The sequence below is a fragment of the Odontesthes bonariensis genome, chromosome 6 (assembly GCF_027942865.1).
Source record: "Odontesthes bonariensis isolate fOdoBon6 chromosome 6, fOdoBon6.hap1, whole genome shotgun sequence".
NCBI classification, from domain to species: Eukaryota; Metazoa; Chordata; class Actinopteri; order Atheriniformes; family Atherinopsidae; genus Odontesthes; species Odontesthes bonariensis.
The window spans coordinates 10,719,551-10,738,883 of record NC_134511.1 but is presented as its reverse complement, the minus strand read 5'-3'; the positions used below and the strand labels follow the sequence as shown (position 1 = coordinate 10,738,883).

At 41.1% G+C, this 19,333-nt stretch overlaps 1 protein-coding gene across 2 annotated transcripts in view; it reads right to left on the bottom strand.

The window, feature by feature from the left end:
• LOC142381964 (metal transporter CNNM4) overlaps positions 1 to 19,333 on the bottom strand; it is a 43,512-nt gene that overhangs the window by 11,762 nt on the left and 12,417 nt on the right. For both annotated transcript variants that reach the window (XM_075467313.1, XM_075467314.1), the window contains exons 2-4: positions 13,846 to 13,989; positions 13,380 to 13,514; positions 10,558 to 10,727 (exon numbers count right to left, since the gene is read on the bottom strand). In XM_075467313.1, the coding sequence (XP_075323428.1) occupies positions 10,558 to 10,727; positions 13,380 to 13,514; positions 13,846 to 13,989 (449 nt within the window). The remainder of the gene's footprint in view (positions 1 to 10,557; positions 10,728 to 13,379; positions 13,515 to 13,845; positions 13,990 to 19,333) is intronic.

Genomic DNA, 19,333 nt, shown 5'->3' with positions numbered 1-19,333 from the left:
TCCAGGAAAGAAAAATGTGCACAGTCATGCCTTTAGGGTGGTAGCTGTGGGCTTCCTCTCATGTGTTCTGCATGAATCTCTTTGCTCTGGTTCCAAGTTTGTCAGGTAACCTGCTCAGCACTCCTACAGGCATCTCCCAGTGGCACCAGTCATCAGAGGTCACATCAGAGGTTAAAGGAAAGTTTGTCTTTACAGCAGATCTCCTCCGGCGGCTAAGCTTTATTACCACGGACACAGGGGCAAACAAAACTTAGAAAACAACCACCAGGATGATTCCACATACTTCTGTTGTCAGCGTTATCAGTGGAGCTGGAAAGTTACCCATCAGCTCTCAACATATGGTCAGCTCTGTGTACGTGAACGTCGGCTGTGCTCACGTGTTCAGCCTGTAAAAAAAAAACAACCCATGATTGCCTCGCAATCGTGCCGGAGGCCGGCTCCGCCTTCTGCAGGCGTCCACGCTGCTGCACGTTTGGAGTTTACGTTACAGAGAGGCACCGGGTAGGGAGAAGAGAGAGAATGGGAGGAGAGGGAGCTCTGACAGGAGTCAGAGGCGTAAAAGCTGACGGTGCTTTAGGCCCCGTTTACACGATAGGAAGACGCAGATATTTTCCTGCGGTTTGGCCTCTCATTTACACCAAAACCCCGTTTTTAATCACAGAAAACGATTATTTCTAAAACCTCCAAAGTGGAGATTTCTGATAACGCCGGTTATGTGTTGCCGTGTCAACTGGGAGAAACGGCGTTTTAGGTTCTTAAACGTCACATTATGCGCTTTATGTTTACAGTTTACTGTGGAGTTACTGCGTCCGACCATAGAAGGTCAGACTACTGTTATGCGGTCGACAGTCAGTGTTGAGAAAAAAGTTGCCCTCACCCTGTACTATTTGGCTGATGAGGGCAGACTTCGTAAAACGACAAACGCATTCGGTCTGTCTAGATTGGCTGTTTCAATAATAATCAGAAAGGTTTGTAGAGCGATTACTGTCCACTTGGGTCTGAAATATATAACACTATATATATAATATTCCTTTCCCTACACTGCCGCCAATAGGTTTGGCATAGTTATTATGTCGCTTGACGGCGTATTTATGCGGGTTGATGTAAATGACAAGTTTTTTGAAAACGATGTTGTGTGCACGATGTTATTATTGAAAACGGAGGGGGGGAAATATTCGTTTCTCTAAATACCCGGCTATGTGTAAATGTGGCCTCAGTCTGACTTGTTCTGCACCGCCTCAGTTACCCACAATTCCACATGCAGTGCCATAAACATCCCACTCACTACAGCCCAACAGCCTTATGCATAATAAATGGGTCACAGCAGTCACAGGTAGGCAAACAGGCCTCAAATCTGGGAGGCAGGTCAGCTGAGCGGGCGCTTCTGTAATGTGGCCCAGGATGCATTTACATGCTTCCCATCTCAGTGGATCCTCGGTGCGAGCACATCTTTACATCCGAGCTGACAACATGCGAGTGGCTCCCAAAATGTGCACGTTCACGTCAGGTGTAACAGGGGGACGAAAATGCGCCATCTTTTCCTTAACAAGTCACGAGTATCTTTCTGTGCCCAAGTCTTTGACCTTTTCTTATATCTAGTGTACCTTGTAAATAAAAGTTAAAGGTAGAAATATGTCATAAGGTACTCAACACACCTCATCAAAGATAATTATTTACAGTCATAACCTCAGTGGCCTCAGAAGACGAGCTCCTCTGACATCATTTCAGCAGAACACCTTCTCTTACTGATTTCTAACTTCGTGCACGATTTATTTTAAAGTTCAGCAGGAGTGCGAGCTTCTGGTTTGTGAGTTTTTGCTGAGACACATGCGAGACACCTAAACTGTAGGTGGTTCTTGGCCAAAGTTCAGCTTTGAGGGTTATGGCTCATAAACAACGTGAGCGAGAACTCTTTGTCCCTGCTGAAGTTCCTATCCATCAAACCAGCAAACAAACACCACCAATGACCCGACAGGTTTTATAACCCCGGCCTCTTTGTGACCATGAGTGATAATGTATGCTATGAAGGGAAGATTTCTTTTTTTTTTTTTTTTTTTTTTTTTTTTTAAACTTCGGTGACAAAACGTATCAAGGTCGGTGAGGGCAGAGAGGTAGAGTAATGAAAGTTGGATTGGAAAAAAAGTGGAGCTGGTTAAAGTATTATAGTAGAGCCTTAAGGGCATTAAAGCTGAGCTGCAGAAAGGTAGCTTGTTATAGTGCTGAAATGATGAGGCCTGAAGGTTCATAAAGGAACACTTTATGGCCCTCATACAGAGCTTAAAGTATAATTCTTTTTCATTACAACTTGGGTTAATTTTAGAGTTTGGTCATCATTTCTCCCTGTCAGGATAAAGCAGAGGTCCGGGAGCAGCTATGAAGAAGCCTGACGAGGCAAAGAAATCACGAGCACTCACATGACCGGAGATTTTAAAGAAGCTAACGTTTAAGAGAGGCTGGAGAGAAAAAAAAAGAAAAATCTTTAAAACTATAACTTGAAAAGTAACTATAAGATACGCCTTTGTACGTGCTCCCAGATCAATTTTAAATAGGCCGCGGAATTGTTTTGGAGCTCATTCTTGGACGATGTCATCATGGTCCCATATAGAGACACATTATGCTGGAAGTACTATGTTAGCATGAAAAGAAAAACAAATCAAAGCTCCACTCAAAAGAAACGCTGTAAACGAGTGGACTGGATGCTTCAGGTTCATTATTTCAACATAAACAAAAAAACATAACAAATAAGAAGGCGAACAAGTAAATAAAGACCCTGTTTCTATCCTATATCTACTAAAAAAAAGCATGAACATTACCCAAAGTCAGCCAGATAATAAGCTATTAATAACAAAATGAGAGCACAGAGAATTAAAAAATATGTTAGGGTGAATTCACATGAATTCTGAGTAACACTGCTGTATAAAGCCCAAGGTAGCGTGGGGATGCGTGTGTGTGTGTGTGTGTGTGTGTGTGTGTGTGTGTGTGTGTGTGAAGCTGAGACGAGCCCCCGCGGAGGTCTGAGGATTCACTGTCACAGGTTTGTTAATAACTTATAACAAAGCCAGCAGGGGACCCTGCCTGAAACCTCGCACACATCTTTGCAGTCTGTGTGTGCGAGAGGGGAGACTGCGGTCTTCTGCTCGCGTGTGCGTGTGGTTCAGTTTGTGTGTTTACTCGCTGCCTTCAGTGTTTAGTGGTTTATGACCGTGGGCCATAAAATGAACAGCTGATGTCAAACTTGCAACAGTTTGGTCAAACAACAAGCTAAACCTCTGTCTTACTCTGAAGTGATGATGGTGTAAGGTCACACACACACACATATATATATATATATATATATATATATATATATATATTTTAACTGGAGCTGTCTCCTTTTAAGTGCAAGGAAATTATTCTCAGAGGACTCCATTTTTCCAGCTCTTGGTCACAACAGGAAGAGCTGCTTTCAAATGATGCTCTGATGTAATTATTGTGGAATGTACTGGATTTAAAATAACGGTGTTTACACGACAAACCAAGCACAAAAAAAAAAAAAAAAAAAAGCTCTGCGACTGCACTGACAACCGACTCCTAAATGTGACATTTTTTTATTGCTTTCCATCGTAAAAAGTGAAGATGTCGTCTCGTCTTTGTGACACTGAACTATAAAATATAGAACATTCAACTCAGCAACAGTGACACTGAAGCTGGCTATGACTATTACCTGCAGCAAGGCGTGACACAAAGCTGCTGCATAAAAATATCTGGAGGAGTTTTGAGTAAATCTCTGTGAGCTGAACAAACCCTGTGAACACACACACAGATATCCAACTTCTCCTGTCTACAGCTCTTGTTTTGTGAGAATCACAGAGCATTTTTATAGACACATGAATCATGGTGGTCATAAACAAACAGCCAGTCTGATGATAGTGATGATCACGACCAGTAACACACACACACACACACACACACACACACACACACACACACACTATAAAAGGAGCGGAATGAGGACGTGCAATTTCCTATATCTGAGATTTTTTTTTCTTTTTGTTCTCAGGAGCCGACCACATAGACACACACACAAACTGTAAAAGACAAATAACAAACACACACACTCTATATCACACACCGTCCTGAGTTTCTGTTAAATTCGGTCGTGAAATTTATTTTTTTTTTAAATAGAATAGAAATAGTTGCAGAAAGAGAAAATATTTTACTGAATTTATTTTTTTCCAATGCGCATTAAAACCTGGTGCCTAATTTACCCAAAGTACAAGTCTACTGCCCTCTGCTGGGCTGTAGGTACGGGTGTGTTAAAATTTCAACACATCCACTGGAGTCTTGTATGATCTCGGTATATCTTGGAATGGTTCGAAGCGATCTGAACGGATTTAAAACAGACATGTGACAACTCCGCAGGCGACCGATTGGTCAGAGACTCCTCACTTGTGGGCTTAACAGCGAAGTCTCAGTGGCTGATGAAGTCCTGCCAACACTGCCGCACTTCTCTGTTCTCTCGGGAGAGAAATAGTTTGCCAATCTGTGGGCACAGATTGTAAAACATAAGATATGGATATCCCATCTGTGCACACAGATCACATTTCCATGTGCTTAAACTATGAATCCAAAAGCAAGTTAACAAACCAAAAACACACTCAAAAGTGCAGACAAGCACGTGTAACAGCATGCAAAGAAGATTTCTTTACCCCTGTGCATGCCATATGGAAAATCTTTATTTCTACACTATAATATTTCAATTGTACATGCAGAACACAGTATTCTGCTTATATTGTAGCGTAGGTGAAATCAGGCCCACATGGGAAAATATGCAAGCATTCTACTACACTTAACCACAGTAATAAAAACTTCATTAATCAGCATTGAAATAACCCAAGTCAACTGAAAGTAGCACCTGGAATCCACTGTGTCTCATTTAATTAAATAGCTTTAAGGCTAAACTCAACCCTGTTTTATCTCATTCATAAATACTAGCTGGAAAATTTCAACATGAAGAAAAGCTAAAAAGCACTTTGAATAAAGACAAGGGGCCATGAAAAATTCTCAGCCTGGCATGCCACCCTCTTCCAGAGATGTTTCAGTGGATTATTCCACGTGTGGGGTCCACGATGGCTTCAATATCAGGCCTCCCACCAGGAAAATCTCCCACAGGAGAGTGGCTGGTAATGACTGTTTGGGAGCTGTGACATAACCGAGTTGTGGGAAAAAAAAGTGTTTGTGAAAGAGTGGAGATTAAGACAAAGAAGCGCAGTTTTCCCACCCTGTAGGATTTAAGCGCTCATGTACATGTACACAGAGTGGATACAGCAGGAGAGCAAAAGCAGCACTGGTGAGTCCTTGTTTCTGTGTTTATGGTGTGTGAATGTGCATGGCGGCGTAGAGATTCTGAGACTCAACCGTGTGCGTTTGGGATTCCTTTTCTGACATCTGAGTGACAGCAGGTGTGGGATGTAATGGAGATCAGTTAGAGACCAGAAACACGGCCCACAGCGTACGTTTGTTCAGTTTTTGTTGACTTTATCAGGAATCCAGCAACTTCTTGGCGACATGAAATTTGGTTGTAAAATTGCTTCAACTCAATATTCTCCTAGAAATGTTTTTTTTCCCTCTTCATTGAAAAATGATAAAAACACTTTTACGAGCAGCATAATGACATAACACCAAAACACAGTTAGTCATTCACTGATCAAAAAGGAAAGCAACAGAGAAAATAACACGAGCAGCTATAGTTGTTTTACTCATTCAGTAACCTAAACATAAAAAAAAAAACCTAATACTGAGACATTTACTTCAGCTGCTGGTTTTACGTCTCTGTTTCTTGCAAAGAAACCAACAAAATTCCCGGGATCAATATTTCTGGATTTGTACAGTCAGTCTTTTAGGGAAGTTAACAGTGAATCTAGTTATAGCTGCTGCATGAAGGACAGACCGACACATTTTATGACATCTAGTTTAAAGAAGGCGAGTGTTTGAAAAGGTCTTTGGTGGAATAGGATTAAGATCAAGATCAGATCAGATCTTATTGTCAGGTACAGGGAAATACACAAAATTGGCCGAGGAGGTGGACTGACACCCTTCCAGCTGTCAGTTTCACCAATCTTTTGAGTGGCGAGAGTGGGAATCGAACCGCAAACCTTCCGGTTATTGGATGACCGACTAACCACTGAGCAGCTCACGTGGCTGCCCTAATGGCCGAGTGTGTGGCCTAACCTGAAACTCCTCCCCTTAGGCAAACACTTTTACAAGTGTGCCTTAAAATGAATGGAATTAATAAGAGGAAGCATTGCAATAAAGTCAGTACCTTCAACCACAATGTACAAAACAAAGGAAATACCAGAATAACAGAGTCCTAGTCTTTAAAACCCTTTAGAGGCGCTGATGCTTTAAGCTTCAGCTTTTACTCTACTTAAAGTGATTACATACGAATGGAAAGGCAGACTGAATCATTTTGGGACTGAGAAGAAATGTCAAACGGTAAAATTTATCTGATGAGAGCCAGAAGATGGAATCCAGGATAAGTAAACGGGTCATCTAAACAGTAATAATCTTCTGCTTATATTATAAATTTGGAAAATATCTTTACCTTTTCTTGACAGTACAAAAATGAGAATGAGAGTCTATTTCATAGAGCTGACTGTTCTTTGGGAGGAATTAGTAGAAGAAGCATATGAAAGGAAAAAGCTTAGGTATGTGGAGTTGGGTGCAGAAGCAGAGCAGAGAGGATGGAAAGTTAGAATCTGTCCAGTGGATGTAGGATGTAGAGGATTTGTTGCAAAATCTGTTGTCTCATTGTTGAGGGAGCTGGGTGTAAGTGGACAGAGTGTGAGGAAAATGGTGAAGGAAGTGTCAGAGGAGGCAGTAAAATCCAGTCAGTGGATTTGGATTAGAAGAAGCAATAGCAGCTGGAGGCCCAGCAGGGGGAGCACTTAGGGAAAACAGACTATTGGAAGAGACTAGGAAGAAATCAATGATGTATTTAAGTGGAGGGTGTGGCCCATGTGAGCCTTTTGAAACCAGGCGGCCATTTTAGGTTAGTTGGCTTGTATGGCTTTGTTTTTGCTGTCATCTTTAGTGATTGTAGGGCTGTTTAGGTGAGTTTGTCCTGCCTCCTCCTCTGGCACCCTCTATACTTTCATTACCCCCTACCCGAACCAGGGTTTGAATTCCATTCCTACTTATCTTTACCTCTTCTATTTCTACCCCCTACCCGAACCAGGGTTTGAATTCCATTCCTACTTATCTTTACCTCTTCTATTTCTACCCCCTACCCGAACCAGGGTTTGTATCCCCACCTCGCTATGACTGGTGTGCAGTTTGTGAGAGGCTGAGGTAGCTTGTGGCTGTAAAAGATGGTTGTTGTAGTGTGAGGAGCAGTAATGGCTGGCATTAGGGGGGTGACTCTGGGACACCAGTGATCATTGTCTAGCCTCCTGGTGGTGTCGTGGGCCCAACTAGACGAAAAACTGATGAAAGGAGGTTCTCCCCTGATGACCCCAATGACATGTTGGTCAGCACTGCTCACTGGTCTATAGGGAGTATAGGGAATTATTCACTAAGTCTGGTCCATGTGTTTACCTTGAATTGACAAAAAGTAAAGTCATCCATGCTGATCAGGGCGTAGCTACACACAGCAACAAAAATTGCTATGAGATCATTTCTTTGTCTCCGGTGTTGAATCTTACACACAAACACAAACACTCTGCTTCACAAACAATTTTGGGACCCCTGTTGGGTAAGTGCTGTTTAACGCCTACCGCCATCTGTCACACGCTGCTGCCTAAAGATGCTTTTAACAACATGGCGGACACTCGGTGAGGGGATGACTCGAAGAGGAGGTAGGCGAGGTGCAGACGAGAGTCGAAGAAAGGGAATGAGTGTTGGTGGAAGGTCAGTCACAGAATTTAGAGTACCACACGTGGCTTTAACCCAGGCTTGAGCTGGGGGAATGCGACAGCTTGACGGCAGACCGAGTCACAGACCTGCTCTTTAAAAAGCACTCATTACATCACTGCATGTGCATACTGGGACCTGATCAAATGATAAACTAAAAAAAAAAAGAATGGGCAAAGAATCCTTAACTCTTTCGGTGCCATTGACGTCTATAGACGTCAATTTTAAAAAAAAAACGTTCACTGCCAAAGACGTCTATAGACGTCAATTGTGTTTTTTAACGGAGCGGGCTGGGGGACAATCTAGTGGAGTTTGTCACTAAATCTTAGGCTTGTAAACACTAAACAGAGAATATACTGGCAAAATGACCCGCTAGGTGGCAGCAGTACCACTATGCACAAAAAAAAAAAGAGCTCATTTTCTCAATTTTTTGGGTCAAACAGCTGTTTTTGGTGAAACCAACCTATGTTCTACTGTCTATTACTAAAAGACTGAAAATGGTAGAAACAAACTTTTTTTTCCTGATCAAAGAAGAGAGTCTACTCTTTCGTTTGGTAATTTCGGTGTGTACATAGTCATAAGACACACTTTTCTGTGGGTCTTGGAAAATCAGTCAAAATACTGAAAAACACTTGGCAGCATGGGTGGCTCTGGACTGAAAATGGCTGGCAGCCAATGAGTTAATAAATCTTCAAAGAGGCCAAAGTTATACTTGTGTCCTCCAACACCTTCTGTATTATGCATGTAAAGGTTGTTCCCGCATCACAGGACACCACATCTGTTTGTAGTCCACGCCTTTCATCACCATCGTGCAACACTTGCATAACGTCATCATTAGGACGTTTTTTTTGGTACGGTTGCCAAACAATGAATGAACAGCTGCCTCACAATACATTTGTTTCCACCAATCAGAACAGACTGAACCATTTGTTTTGGGGACCTTAAAGGGACAGGAGCAGCGCATTTAAGACAGAGGTGCTGCAATAATCTACATCATCAGAAAAACAATGCGTTTCATGATCCCTAAACCTCTTTTCTAAATAATATCCCAAATGTGTAAATGGGTAAAATATGCACTCTTTAAAATGACAAATCATGCATATTCTATGAATGATATTTATATTAAATTGAGGCCATCTTCTGATGGAGATCATGCAAGATGATCCATCAGATTGAGAGAGCACATCCTTCTTGGATGCTCTGCCAATTGCATGTGACTGACCATCCCTAAAGGTGGTGAAAAGCCTGATTTGATGGTGGAACATTTTGCTGGAGAAGTTTTCTAACCAAATTAAAAAAAAAAAAAAAAAAAAAAAAAAAGAGAGAGGTTATGAAAAAGACCGTCTTATATGCTTTTACACCAAACTTGGTATGCAGTGCATGTTTACCCTGAGTGCACTTGGGGCTAAACATGTACTTAAGGACTCGAGTTTCATGTAATAATTTTATCCTACATGCTGATGTGGACTTCAGTTTCTCATTAGTATGACTACCTTTGAAATATATTTGATTATATTGACCGGACTGTGGAACTAAGTAAGCTCCCAGTCACTATGCAGACTTGTAAATTGATCCATTGCGTCTCTGTCTGCTGTTAAGTGCTGTGAGTTTCAGGGGCTCCGTATCAGACACTGTTCAGTAACAGTATGTGTGTTTGGTCAGAGAACCGGGGAGCTTTGCCCAGTCTAGAAACCCAGAGTGCAGCAAAAGGAGCAGAGATTTGCGTTTACCTGCTAACATTACTTTCATGCTATATTTTAACTTGTTGTAATGCTGTGATTGAGATCCAGACTGTTTGCTTGCCGTCTCTTAAGATGAGAAGTTTGTTCTGTGGCACACTGCATTATCGTCCTGAAAAATGACCTCAGCATCACCAAACCTCCTTTTAAATGATGGAAAGAAGCATTTACTGCAGAGGTAATGACAGCCATCTTCTCTGGTCCTTTACCTGACATCAACCCCATCAAATCAGCTTTTTTTTTTTCTTTTTTTTTCTTTCTTCGGGATATCGACTCCCGTCCCTGCCTTTATGTTTTACATCCCTTTTGTGGCGCATTCTTTATTTTCAAGGCATACTACTTTGAGTTTTGCATCCTGACACTTTGATGACTTCCGTGGTCGACCTGTATGTTGATTTCTGCAGCCGTCACAATTGGTTCGTACTTTTGTTTGCTCCAAATTTTACACGCAGCAGACCCTTTAACAACCGACATCTTTTGCCACACTCCAAGGTGAATTAGCTTCTTAAAGGAGGTTTTTCTTTTTATCATTTCCATTGTTTCCACTGATAGTTCTGTTGTTGGAGGGTATGTTTCCTGCCAAGCTGCCAGCAACTCGTTAAGCTACGTATTTGTACTGAAAATGCAAATTAACGGCTGATTTCCTCTACTTTCTGAAGAAACAATTTCAAACAAATTATAATCTCATTAAGTTTGTTTTACAAAACAAGAATGAATGTGGAGATTTCATAGTTTTTGCCAGGGATTGTAGGATATATGAAAGCAGTCTGCGTAACAAGAAGAAGACAAAACAGAAATTGCTAAATCAATGTCTGACACCAGAGCGAGCAAGTGTAGATCTTTGGGTTCAGAAAGGCTCTTTCGCCCACCCTGAAGCAACAAGTTGTTTCAGATCGCCACACATCCTACCCCTAAACTCCCCGCGTACCTGCAGGATGAGAATGAAGTAGTCAACGGGCTTGCCCCTCTGGTAGACGTAGTGATGGAGAGCTCGCTTTTCATTCTCGTTGAACTTGATCTCCTGGATCACGTCGGGATGGCGTAAGATTCGCAGCAGCACCTTGTCAGAGATCTGCGACGGGCTGAACAAGCTCACCTCTGCAGGAGGAGAACAGAGAGTCACACAGGTACTTTACACCAACAGCCACTTGCTCTTTTTGTATTTACTGAGTGAAGTATACTGACGGGAGTGAGAGCTGACCAAAGCACTGCCTGAATGAGTTTTCACATCAACAGTTAATGAAACAATTTAATTAAATTTAGTTTTATTTATATAGCGCCAAATTACAACAAATGTCATCTCAAGGCACTTAAATAATGTAATCCAATTCAAGTCAAAGTGAAAGGCATTACAAAGGTTGTCCAGGTGGAATTTAAAAGTGTACTAATCTAATAATTTAATATATGGACTTGTCTATATTTAATATATGGACAGGGCGTGTGTTAGTATCAATAAGACTCTAAATATTAACAACAAAAGTTCAGCCGATCATCAAGCATGTGCGACCTTCAGTAGATAAGTTGACAAATGAATGAACAAGTAATAAAAAATAAAAAAATTGATGGTTCCAGCATGTCAAATATGAAGTTCTGGTGTGTTTCTTTGTTTTATGTGGTAGCAGCAAACTGAAGATCTTTGAGTTTTAAACTTTATTTGACGGCTCGCTTTGAGCTGTACGACAGCTTTAATATTGATCACAACATCTTTTTCAAACGCTCGACAGACCAAAATGTAAAAAAAATAGCTCAGACAAGAGCAAGGACAAGGCAAGGAAGCTGTCCGTTTGTCTCCAACTACCCCGATAAGAGTGAAGGAACTTTCCTCAAGCAGCGGGGCCGCATCAACACAACATACGAGGAGTTTTCCCATGACATCGTGGTTGCCGTTTACATCCCTCACTCCACTAACCAGGAAAACAAGTGTGACGTCATCCAGCCTGTTTCCACAGAACCCCGGGCCGTGTATCTCAGTTTCCCTTTGAGTCATTTCAAACATTACTGAAAAATTAAACCCTGGTAAACATGAGTCGCTTCAGAGATATGATGCTTAGAAATGAGAATAAGAATGTTTATAGGACTTTGATTCTCACCGAGTTTAGACGTAAATATCGTCCGAGCAAAAGAAACGACTATAAATAAAACAGAAATGGCTGCGGCTGCCTTAACACGTGCCTGTTAAGGCAGAAATAATTAGCATTAAAGGCACCGTTGAAATATCTAGGATTATGATGATAACAAAATGCTAACAGTAAAAATCCCTATTTAATTGTGTTTGTTGTGTAAATCTGCGACAATAACATGATGGACAAATAAACAAAAAACCTACAAAGGCTTAAAATTTCCCATCAATAAATAGTCAACTTAAACTAAATCAATAACAATAATTGTCATTTTGAATTATAAATATACTAACAACATTTTATAGTATCAACCAATTCAGAGCAGGAAGAACATTTGCATTTATGTCCCTGACAGATGTGGAGTTGTCGTTTACCTTCCAGTTCTGGTGGCTTGTCATCATTGTCAAAACACACGTTATGTTTGAGTGTTTATGAAGATGGCGGAAAGGTTTATACGCTCCCTAATCATCGGGATATGCTCAACAGTGACGAAGACAAAACAAGTTTTAATGGAGTGTAGTTAAAAAAAAAAAAAAAGGCAATTTGTAATACTAAAAAAGGTATTAGTAAACCCCTGTTTTCAGCTCATCTATTGTTACAGTTTTGTGGGGTATTTTCTGATTAATGTCAGTGAATAAACAAAAAGAAGGCATCAGTGAGGGCTTAAAAAGGACTGTTATGAGTACATATCAGCCTTCTTATGTTGCAAAAAAAACGTGGCATTAATACAAAAGGTGAATCTTCAACAGCTTTATCTTCTGGATAACTCTCACACACATTTGTTATCCAACGTGCAGCAACCGTGTGAAAAAGCAGAAACTGGTTAAATGTTTTTGGTGCACATGCATTTCTCAACTGTTGTAAGTCAGACTGTCGCAATCAGAGGTCAGTCATAAGTGTGCTGGACCCCTCCCAAGCTTAGAACAAAGAAACTGAGCACCAAGCAAACAAAGCCCAATGTTCTACACAGTGAGAGATGAGGCATGGGAAGGGCTGGGAATCATTAATCATTAATGTGAGTAGGAGCTAAATATGTAAAAAAAATTAAACAGAAAAACAGGAACAGATATTCAATTTAAAATAGAAGCGGTTGACATGTCCACCTCCTGCATAATGAAAACAACATCCTGAGAAAGAAAACAGAAATTAAGCCAGCAGACACTGATGTTATGCCTGCACAGGCAGACACATACCACGCTGTGTGTGAGGGGAGGAAATGCTACGTCATGCTAGCTTCAGCTAACTGCTTGTGGCAAAGCGTATCGGCTAACACTCAAGCTAAAACAGACAGATTACAACATGTTCTCAAGTGTGGAAGAGATGGCATCACATCCAGCGGACCAGAGTCTGCGCTGTGGTGGTAAGCAGAGGCAGACAAATTGCTCGGGTCTGAAATAGATCTTCCTTGAGAGTAAATATATTCTAACCTCCTCATTGCATGTATGGACACGTCTTTGCTGTCAGACGACAGGTAGAAGGACAGAAACCATTACTAACTGACATCCCGGCTACATAATGAGAACATAATGTTCAAATGTATGTTTGGCTTGCAGGTTACAAATGAGGAACTCACTAAATGTAAGCAAAGCTGTGATAAAGGAGTGCGTATGGGTGTGTGTACAGTTCCCACCTGTGGCCAGGAAGCGATGGGCGGCCAGCAGCAGCTGAGGAGAGATCTTCACCTTCGATTCGTTCTCGTTTTTGAAGGCAGAGAAGTCTCTCTTGTTCTTATTGGGCGCCACTTTTTTCCTGGTGCGGTTATCAGCTGAGAAGCGGCACACACACAGCACAAAAATGATTCATTATTCAAACTTATACTTAACATAAAAGAACAAAAAGGTTAATGCAATCATGACCTCAAGGCCATCCTGAGCAGTAATTTTACAGCAGATCAGAGGCCTGGTGAAGGGCTACTTACGGATTAACCACGTGAAAACAAATGTAGATTAATAGACACCTGAAATGTTCTGTTTTATATTGAGCCAGAAGATCATACTTAAGATGTAAAGAATAAGGAATTCAGATATGAACGCCTTACTTTCAGTCAAAGTAAGCAGCCATTTGGTAAGATGTGACAAACATAAGACCAAACTTACTGTAAAGGTCTGATTCATCAAGAATCTCCGATTTAATTATCTCCTCGATCACGTCTTCAAGGGTGACCAACCCATGCACTTCATAGAACGGATCTCCCTCCCCCTCGTTGTTCACCTTCTGGACAATGGCCAGGTGGGACTTTCCTAAATGGGACAAAGAAGTTGGATTATTACTCCATTTATCTTACAAGACCCTCCAATCAAGGTCACAAGCCTGGAAGAAAATGTTGCCAACAGCAAAATAAACCTTTGAAATCCACAACAATTCAACATGAAAGTTTATTCCAGGAACTAGAAGCACAAATGTATTACTTCTTCTTCCACTTTCATTACAATACCGGGCCACTCTCCATCAGAAACCGTTTCCATGTAGTGATCAAGGAAATTTAAAGCAACTTCTTTAAAACTTAAAAAGAAGAGAAAGCGACTCCACGTCCACATTCCTCAATTACTTGGTTTGAAATGATCAAACTTGGCTGCGCACTGTTGGAGAATGACAAAGCTTGAAGAAGGAAAAAACAAATGAAAACCAGAGGCCCCGGCCATGTATGAAGGACAAACTGGAAAAAGGTCCTTCGGGCGAGCCATGTTTTTATAATAAAGCAGAGCCTGATCGTTCATGTGATCAGTCATGTGAGTTAAATGTTTGCTAGCAGTGCAGTGTCACTAAAAGTATATGTAAGGGCAAAGTCAATCGTGGATAATAAAACACTAGTGGCAGCCTGCTGCTGCAGCAGCTCTGGGCTCCGATTTTCTAAAGAGCTTTTTTTTTGTGCAAAAAAGATTGAATGCTGTGCTGCTGTATTGATTTCTGCTGGTAACTGGGAATGTTTTCCATCTGTTATTATGCATAACCTTGGCAAGGGGAACGTTGCTTGTAATGTGGGAGCAGCTGGTCGAACCTTTTAAAGCCCAAGTAATGCCTGGAATAAGACCCCAAAACCTGATGAGTTGAACAGGAGACGTCAAGGATACAGAGCAGGAGCAAAATGGAGAGGAAGGAGGAAGAAGGAAACCATTTCTTTCCTTGATCATCACGGAGAGTATGAGATCACTGGTGGAAGAAATGGACTTGCTCAGAAAAGTAACCAGGGCGGTGGGGGAATAACAGGAAGGCAATTTTTTATTTATTCATTTATTTTTTTTAACCAAGACATGAATGCAGGAGTAACTCTATTGCCTTTTTATTGGCTTTCAGACTCTACAGTCAGACAGAGAGAGTTCACCTGAGTTACTTGTCAACGCTGTGATTTAGCTGTGTCAGCGGCTAAGTTGTTGCCAAGCCAACCCATCCAAGGTGATCTCTGCAGATTTCAACCACACCTCCTCTCTCTGCTGCACTTCAACTCTCTACAGTCTGTCCATCTATGACAACTGCACATATCTATTGTACTGCAGAGATATAAAAGACCTTCAGAGATAAATAAAGTAATACTCAATTGAACTGAATCGACCAGGTTTCACCAGAGTTTGCTTTCATATGGTGTTTTAGGTCTTAAGACACATGAATGAAAACATGACTAATGAGAAGAAAGAAGTCGTACTATTACTACTAATAGAAGTACGTCATCTTTAAGTATCAGGACATAGCAAAAAAAAACTAAAATTAGGTCAAATACCATCTCAGATTAACAACACATCACATAATATATTATTTCATAATCCATTTAATATAAACAAAATCAAAATGTAGGGTCTTCTGGAACAAGGTCCGTTGAACAGAAGAGATGAAAGTGGAGATGTTTGGTCATAATGCACAGCAGCACGTTTAGAGAAAACCAAACACAGCGTAACAGCCCAAACACGTTATACCAACTGTCAAGCACGGTGGTGGAGGGCTGATGATTTGGGCTTGTTCTGCAACCAAGACTCACTGAGTTGACAATGGTTCAATACTCGGCCTTTCGCACATTGCTTCTGCAAGTTAGTCTACTTTTTGCTAAATAAACAGTGACAGTGTGTAATATGTCACGCGTTGTTGTTAATCTGAGACTGTTTTTACCTAATTGTTGAGATCTAGTAAGATAAGAGACGAATGAAACAGAGCTAAGTAACGAAAATTAGCCATGATGCAAAGCGGATACAGTATGAATCAGCTGGTAAGTATATCAAATATGTCCTCTGGAGTTTCCTAAAGATACCTCCTCTGATGCTTAAATGTTAAAGTTTTGATTTCACCGACATTAAACAGCATAGAATGTGTCTATTACCTAAGGTTCATGCACATTTAGCTGCTCATATCATACAAAATATAACCACCATCCGTCTCTTTTCTTTTCACCTACTTTAAACATGATATATTTGGACTGTTACTGATGATCGATTACGTCACATTTCTTGCTTATAGACACACATCATACAACTCGCTGATGGGACCAGTTTGCGTACACCGCTTCTGAAACCTGCCCTACGATTATGTCCGATAACAGCTCTGTTCTAACATTAACTAGCATGTCTACACCCTCTGCTTGCACCACAAATAGATCGTTAATGTGTACAGATTGTTACAGTTAGAGTCTGAACTTTGGCCACGAGTGTTACTGTACACACAGATATAAAGTCACACAAACACACACCCTGATGAAATCGTCAAAAGGCTGCAGCGTCAAGCCAAACAACAACCAGGCCTGTCCCAGCATGGCTCTGAATTATTAATGATATCAACAGACAAGCATCAGCTCCGTCCCTCACACACACAGAACAGAGCATTTGGTACACTTCAGACAATTTCTATTTATATGTTCAACAAACCCACATGTTTTGAAGTCACGATAAAGAATAAAGCACAAGAGAAGAAGAGAGTATGAAATCACAAAGGTCCAGCACCTGTCGTTGCTTCCTCAAATAAAAGCAGCAGATCAATGAGATTTACAAAGAGCTCATATGACCAGCAATTAAGCGAAGAACAAAGGCTGAGAGTGGTTTTGCTTTGTGTCTACGTGTCCTTGATGTCTCTGCCTGTGTGTCCAGGCAAAGTGGGCACTGCTGCAGCGATGACAGAAACACACTCCACACATTCTCAGCCTTGACCTTGCTGGGTTTTTACTACATAAATAGACTTTAGGGACTTTGAGGAATTCATTTCGCACTGGGGCGGCTTTACAGCCCGGTGCTGCTCTGACGACAGGAGGTGTCAGGGCGGTGGGATGACGTGATATATAATTACTAATATTTACTATGAAAATGAAGAAGTTATAAAGTAGGAAGGTGTCATCCTACAAATTGTCTTCAAATGATCTTCCTATCATAACAACTGATGGATTATCCTCAGCCCAGGTTCAGCCATCATTTGGCAGGATGATTTAAATGAAGTTTTCCAGGCAAAAGTTACTTTTTTAAGAAAAGTTTATTGTGTTTGAGAAAAACTTCATAAAGAATTTAGAGTTTTCTTGCCAATGGACACTTTTACATGTGAACAGGAGGAGTTACAATCAATGGACAGGCCCCTGGGAGCTTTGCCTGCAATGAGAACTTGTAGCCTATACACTAGTCATTAAGTTTCAGAGTTAAAGCTCCGTGTCGGTTTTCATAATAGGTCTCATATGCAGCAACTTTACTCCAAAGTTAACCGTGTTATAGACTTCAGAGAGATTTTAAAAAGGTCCAACTGTCTGTGGGACATGTTGAATCAAATTTAATATCACCTCAAAATTATTAATTTACAATAAAAAGCTTCAGGTTTAACTTCCCCAATGTGTTTTTTTTTTCCGTTATTTCATGTTTGTGGTTTCTACAGAGGCACAACCTTTTGAAACCCCCAGGTTTTAGGCTCAGGCTACACGAAAATGAAACAAAAATGATTGCGACCACACAAAAAAGCTTCTGTAAAAATATCAGGTCCTCATGGCAACGCCACGCTTGGTGAAAACGATGCAGTACACACGCCACACCTCTATGTGCGCTGTAAGCCACCCCCACCGGTTACACCAGAACAATAGAAGAAGCAATGTATTATAGTGAAAACCGCTTCCATGTAACCAGGCCCTTAGAGGGCTGTTTTAGACCAAGTCTTAGGTCTGAATGGGTTAAATACTGAGAGGCAGTGACTAAATAGGCATATTCAATCAACTCTCATGTTAACCAGTCTGTTATATGATCGTCCTCTCTTATCAGCGACATGCAATAAAGCAAAAAACAAACAAAAAAGACAAAAAAAAATAATACAGGTACTGTAGCAGCAGCTTCCCGCTTTCACTTCTATCAATTTGAGCAATTACAACGAAAGCCAAACTGGAATGAATTAAATGAACAAATTCAACCTCTACAAGGCTTTAACTGTCTCAGCATAAAGGTACCGAACATGTCAAAACTGGTACTTTATGTATATGACACAGTGAAAACAGTTTATATGAGGTACTCTGTAAGAAAAGATGTGGCAAAGATGCTGTTTTAATTGTTCTGATGCGTCTATCATAAATAAATATTCCATATCTTAAGCTTCAGCGAAAAATCAGTGTCATTAAGTTATTTTTGCTAGCCACGCCTATGTGTGGGCTCTGGGAAAACAAGATGAATCTTGTCACACACCTGTCTAACCAAGAATTACCTCACACAAAGAACCAACGGAGAACATTTGACAACAGTGTCCCACAATGATAAATCCTCCGAGTGCATTCATTAGACGATAGCTGATCATTCCACACAAATCACTGTAGCGACGAAAACAGAGACAACATGTAATGGAAAAGGCACTCAGTGAGTGTATGTGACCTCTCCCTGTAGTGCTGAGTCAATATTTCAGAGGAAGTAGGACCCCAGGGGACATACTTAACCCCGAGTTACTGTGGAGTCACTTGAGAGCCTATTGACTCCTTCAGACACACACACACACACACACACACACACACAGAATTTAAAGGGAATTTCAACCAAAGACACTTCGAGCCCTCAACATTCGACCTGTGAAACAGTCCACAGTCATGTGAAAAAGTAAGTACACCCTCAGTCAATTCCAAGGTTTTGCTTTGTTTGTTATGACGCCAATGGTGGGATTTTGGCACCAAGTGACAAGAAACCTGCTTCACCTGGACCTCCATCTGTTTACAGAAGAAGAACAAACATTGCAGGCTCACAAATAGTCATTAGAAATCCATTAGAAATGACTGTGGTAATGACATAATGACTAACAGCAACGTGAAGTATTTGAGTATTATTAGTCATATGTGGGTCTGCACGGTGGTGTGGTGGTTAGCACCGTCGCCTCACACCAAGGGTGGGTATGGGTCCTCTCCAGATACTCCTCCCACTGCCCAAAAACATGCATGTCAGGTTATTTGGAGACTCTAAATCATCCCTAGGAGTGAGTGTGAGCGTGCCTGGTTGTTTGTCTCGTTCGTCTCTGTGTGGCCCTGTGATGGACTGGCGACCCGTCCAGGGTGTACCCCGCTTCTCGCCCAATAACAGCTGGGATAGGATGCGTCATATGAAGTAGAGGAGTACAACCCCTTTCAATTCTAAAGCTTTGGGCATCGGAACATGACAATGGAAT